The sequence below is a fragment of the Rutidosis leptorrhynchoides genome, chromosome 2, assembly GCF_046630445.1.
Source record: "Rutidosis leptorrhynchoides isolate AG116_Rl617_1_P2 chromosome 2, CSIRO_AGI_Rlap_v1, whole genome shotgun sequence".
NCBI classification, from domain to species: Eukaryota; Viridiplantae; Streptophyta; class Magnoliopsida; order Asterales; family Asteraceae; genus Rutidosis; species Rutidosis leptorrhynchoides.
Window position 1 is genome coordinate 146,753,470 of NC_092334.1, and position 5,721 is coordinate 146,759,190.

The following is a 5,721-nucleotide window of genomic DNA, read 5'->3' on the forward strand; positions in this document are numbered from 1 at the left end:
ACTGAAGAGTTGTACAACAAATGAATTCATTAGTCTAAGGTACTATATACATAACATTGTGATGAAAACCATAGTTGGTAAACTAATTATATTATTTGAAGGTTTTTAACTATGATAAATTCTAATTTAAGCAGTGGAGTTTTGGACCATTAACGTGGTATATGACTTCATGAAAATATCGCTGGCTCAATACCTTTTGTTGTTTTGTAGTGTGTATAACCGAGATGATGTTTGATCAGACCCTTCAAGTCCAATGAAATTCAAGGTACAAGCTTTAAATACCATTTTCAAGATTTCATTAAAGATTATTTAGGGCATCCTGTTAATTGATTTTCGTCGATTAATTAATTTTTAGTGTCCTCATCAGTGAATTTCCAAATATAATTTCAAGTTTTAGTTTTATATAGGATTCTTTTTCTAAATTGATTCTTTTTCTAAGAAGAGCATCTTCATAAAAAAAAGGTATATAATTAACATAATTATGTTAGCTACATTGATGATAAGTGTGACTTTTGCTTTGTGTTGTTATATATAGTGACTCATAAGTTTTTTCATTTGGATGATTCACAAACAAAAATAAAATGGAAGCTAAATTGGAGTCAAAATGAGTCAATATGGCATAGGGTAATGCATAAGAGTATAATGTGAAGTTGGATTAATGGGCTGTGGGTTGAATATAGGTCAAAATATGAGTCTCTTTGCATTTATTGAAGAGAGTTACACAATGGTGTATGCATAGTTCATCATATTATTGTTAATAACAGTTACACTAAAGATGTTAGTGAAGACCCTTAACGAATTCACAACTTATATGTATCTTGTGGTGACATATATCTTATTGGAGTTAAACAACAGGTATGTGTTGTACTTGACTTAATGATTTTAATTAGTACTGTCAACTAGCTACATCTATATATTTATGCCAAAGAGGTATATAAAATTTTATCAAGGATTATATTTATTAAGGATAATATTCATCATGTTCAGATACACAATAATGTTTATCAAGGATTATATTCTTCAGATTATATTATCTCAGGGTCATACATGTGTTGCCAATGGAGGAAATGTTGGTGTTCATACATTTGCTCTTTGACCTCTTGGACGGGCTCATGTTTACATTTGACTTCTATGAATATGCATTTTCTTACTCTTTAGAATAAAATGTAAAAACTCTTTGTTTATAAATTGACATTGTAGGAACTTTTTATGATAATAGAAGATGTTTGAAAGTGGATGAATATCAATGTTTTTAACCGACTTCTCATCAGGTTTAGTGACTTATTGTGCTTTCTTTGGTTATGTTAATATTTTTTGATTTCAGCTTTGTAATCAAGCTGAGCAGTCATCTATTGACACAAATTAGAGTTTGTATTGCAGTTCATTCATTACGTTTGTATTGCAGGTCATTGATTATGGTATATCTACAACATATATTATTCATTTGCAGCTGATATGGGTCAGGTTTGCCACCCTGGAATAAGTTTGGGTTGTTTTAGATCAACATATTTACATTTACATTATATACTACTAGGGTCAAAATGTCTGCTATTGCTGTTATCTGGGTCAGAATGAACTTTGTTATGGTACGATGGATTTTGGTCAGCATTGCTTATGCATTGATGGGCTGGGTTTCCTTGACCATTTTATATTTGATCTGGGTCAAAATTCACTGAGATGGATCATATTTTTTATTTATTATGGACCCTACTGGTATACGAGGAAACATTTGGTGTTTTTCAGTGTGGCTGAACCCTACCCATCTTGGCCCGTTACCCACTTTGCCACCTGCACTTGCTGTATGTATTTAACACAATCTGTTGGTAGTTGCATAATGCGTTTGAAATATTGTTTACAGCAGTATTTAATTAATGATAATTGTGTTTTTTTTTTTAATTCTTTTGAAACAACTTTCCTCCATGATCAGGCTGATTATCATTCACAAGACGTAAGTTGATTCATCATTCACAAAGATAAAATTTCTGATCAGTAACTGCTTTTTAAACTTAATGGTTTGAAACTATATCTCATGGTTGTTGGTTTCCTTTATGATAATTTATGAATTCTTAATGTTTAGTTTCATTGTTTGGAGCGTGGTTGTTACTTGCAAAACTGAAGATAAGAGAAAGTAAAGAAAAAAGAGGATTCTCTGTGAGGATACTATGCGATAATTTTAGGTTCTATTTTTTCTTAAATTTGTATGCATCAGTAATATTTTGATTACCAAATAGTTTTTTTTTTCTTTTCAATTTGGTCTTTGATTGCGTTTATTTACTTTGTATGATGTAATATATGTTTAACATGGTTTGAAATTTCTACAGGGATATAGGGGATATTGAGGTTGTAGATAATATTAACTTTACATTTTTACTTATGTACTTTGCCTTATACAAATATACTACAGTTGGTTTATTTGTTGGCTAATTATACATATGCTCACATTAGCTTAAACTTTTACATACTTACCCACAGTTGAGCTAGATTCTCATGGGAGCAAATAGTGATGAAACCAAAGACAAGACTAATTTAGAAATAACCATGATTTGTATGGTGGAGTTTTACTTACAAAAAAGAGGGCACACCCACAAAAGATAAATTTGTGTGTGATAATAATGGGGGAAACGGATAAAGATTATTTTTATACTTTATGTATGTACCTGTTATAGATGGTGAGGAAGGCATTGCATCTAAAGTCAAAATAGCTGGTACTGCTAATCAAGGTGTTTCTGAAATGATGATACCTCCTGATGTTGCCAATGCATTGTGGAGTCCTTACGAATTTTCTCGAAAGGTATATGACTTATCCAGGGTTTTTTGATTGGTTTTGTTACTTTGATAAAAAAAAGGGATAGTTTCCGTTGAATTGGACGTTATTTTGTTGTGTTCTCTACTAAACTTATATGAATTGGGACACCATTTCTACGATCGTAAGAAGGTGGTGGTGTACATTGAAGTGGACTGGTGGAGTTCTTTTAAAGTAGACGACACTTGCAACGACAATTGTTTACATTTCGTTAATCGATACCTAACTGTGTTTTGTAACTATTTCATAACTGTTTTTTTTTTTTTTAGTTTACGCTATATATATTTGGGTTTAAGGTAGTAGTAGTCATCATAGAATTTTTAACATTAATTTGTAGTTGTCAAAAGCTTCAAATGCGGTGTTATTAACAAAATATATACTTATCATCTAAATGAAAAGGAAGACCCGGACTTTTTACAACATGAAGTTAAAGTCTTATGATTGCGAAATTACCATACCGCGTGGTCGGGTTTTAGTAAGTTAACATTCTTATCTTTAAAGTATTTAAACATAACCATGAACACATTTTTACTTCAAAAAGTTCCAAAAGAATTTATTTATTTTCAAAATGTATTTAATAAATTTAAGATATAAATAACACGTATAATTTACAAATGTAATTTTTTTTGTTAGCGTCTACCGAAAGAATTAATGCGACTTCCTGGACTACGAAGTGGAATAATAGTTTCATGTTACAATTTAGGAAGGAAGAAATACATGTGGCGGTTGAAACAAGAAAATTCAAGGACAAGGCCAAACATTTCAGTTTCGTACGGTTTTTATAATTTCATGAAAGAAAATCGATTAAAGCCGGGTACAAATTGCATATTCACCTACTATTTTGACGAAGGCGCTTTCTATCTATATTGATGTTTTGAACAATGATAAAAAAACTTCTATGCATTTGATGGATTGAAAAACAATGTTTGTTTGACTATAGACCATGATGTTTTTCTATACAGTATTACTTTGATATTGATCAGATATATATTCATTAACAAATTACATGTTCTGATATTAAGGGTCGTCGTGCAACGCACGGGCTCTTAAAATCTAGTTGTTAATATAGTTTTCACACATGAATGGGATGTATTAAGTCATTGACTACACGTATAGCCGAGATTTAGAGGCCACGTGTCCTTTACAGATCACCTGTTTGCCACTAAAAATCCAATTCCCAAAATCTAGGGTTTCAATTCAAATCTCAATTCCACCTTTTTCTCCCTTACTTTCTACCAATCATGTCCAAGATCTCAACCTCCGGTTACGCCGGAATCCCTAGCACCACCGCCACCACCACACCAACTACATTCTTATCTCAGGCTCGATTACACACCGAAAACTTCGTCGCCAAACGCCGTCCATGGCGCGACTTTTTCGATTATTCCGCTATATCTCGTCCGATCAGCTACGACGACGCAATCTCACGAATCAGACAAAACCTAAACTACTTCCGAGTCAATTACGCTATGGTGATGCTACTAATCATCTTCATGAGCTTAATTTATCATCCGATTTCAATGATTATATTCTTAATCGTGTTCGTAGCGTGGTTTTTTCTTTATTTTTTTCGTGATGCACGTAATCCTATTATGATATTCAACCGTGTTATTGATGATCGTGTTGTGTTGATCGGTTTGAGTTTGTTGACTGTATTTGCGTTGGCGTTTACTAATGTTGGAGTGAATGTGTTAGTTTCGTTGATTATTGTGGTTACAGTTGTGGCGTTGCACGCCGCGTTTAGGTCTCCTGATGATTTGTTTTTGGATGAACATGATGCAGTTGAAGGTGGTTTGCTTTCATTTGTTGGTAATGATTCTGCAGTACGATCGACTTACAGCTTAAATTGATTTAGGTAGGTAATAGGTTACAATTGTGTGATTTATTGGGGACGTATGTTGTATAATTTGTTGTTTCGGGTGGCCGAAATGATGTTAATTGTCTTAATGAAGTGCCCCTGTTTCTTAGAAGAGTGAATTTAGTTTAATTTGTAAGTTCAATATATGAGATATTGCGAAGGAGGAATTTCAAGTTTCCTATCTATGGATTATTACTGGAGCATTCGTTTTGTTTCTACGTTTAGGTTGAATTTCGTTAGATGTATTTTTTATGTTGATAGAATGCTTTAGTTAAAGCTCATGTACCCTGCTGTAGTAATGCTCTAATGCCATTCTTTGGTTATTCAAATTTGAAAGATTTTATATTGATTGTTATATTTGAATATACATGCTACTGTTAGATTATGCTCAAACTTGTAACTTCTAATTTTATTTTATATACAACCTAACTCTATGCAAATAGAAGTCGTTGCTGCTTTTTATGCTATCATACTGCAATGGACTTGGGTTACCAGTGGTAAAGAATGTATTCTTGTGTGCATCCATGAAATTTTAACTGTCTACCAACAGTTGTTTTCTTGGTACAGCTGACTTTAACAGGTATGTTGTTTTGCAAAGATTTTGTTAAGTGATTTGTAACTCCTTCAATGAAGGATTAGAAACACGTGTTTTGCAAAATCTTGTCAAGCGAACTGTAAATCATCTAATAATGATTAGAATTGTCTGCACACGAGAAAACACTTTTCGTTGGTCTCAGAGACATTATGACAAACTCGCATACGGATAGGATCGTCAAATTTGAAGTCAAGGTTAGTCCCCTTACACATAGACATGGTATAGTGGCTTCACTAGTGCTGGTTGCTAGCAATTTCTGATGTGCGATCCTCTATTTTCGTATACCACCGTTTCAAGATAGTTAATGGTTGGAGTTCTAATCTCAGTTAGACCACATGATTGTTGTAAATCTCGCTACTTGGGGAGTACCCTGTCGCTACTTGGGGAGTACCACATGATTGTTGTTGGATGTTGACCAAGTTTGACTTTAACAATTTTTTACACAGTTTTGAGCAAATTTCCGAG

At 33.0% G+C, this 5,721-nt stretch overlaps 1 protein-coding gene across 1 annotated transcript; it reads left to right on the forward strand.

Annotated features, from left to right (window-relative positions):
* Positions 1 to 4,020: 4,020 nt before the first annotated feature.
* Positions 4,021 to 5,004, forward strand: LOC139891479 (PRA1 family protein E-like). The gene has a single exon (XM_071874451.1). It carries the CDS (start codon positions 4,045 to 4,047, stop codon positions 4,651 to 4,653), a length of 609 nt encoding a protein of 202 aa, XP_071730552.1. The 5' UTR covers positions 4,021 to 4,044; the 3' UTR covers positions 4,654 to 5,004.
* Positions 5,005 to 5,721: the final 717 nt, after the last annotated feature.

Coding starts and splice junctions, on each gene's coding strand:
- LOC139891479 (XM_071874451.1), top strand. CDS start 4,045: ATGTCCAAGATCTCAACCTCCGGTTACGCCGGAATCCCTAGCACCACC.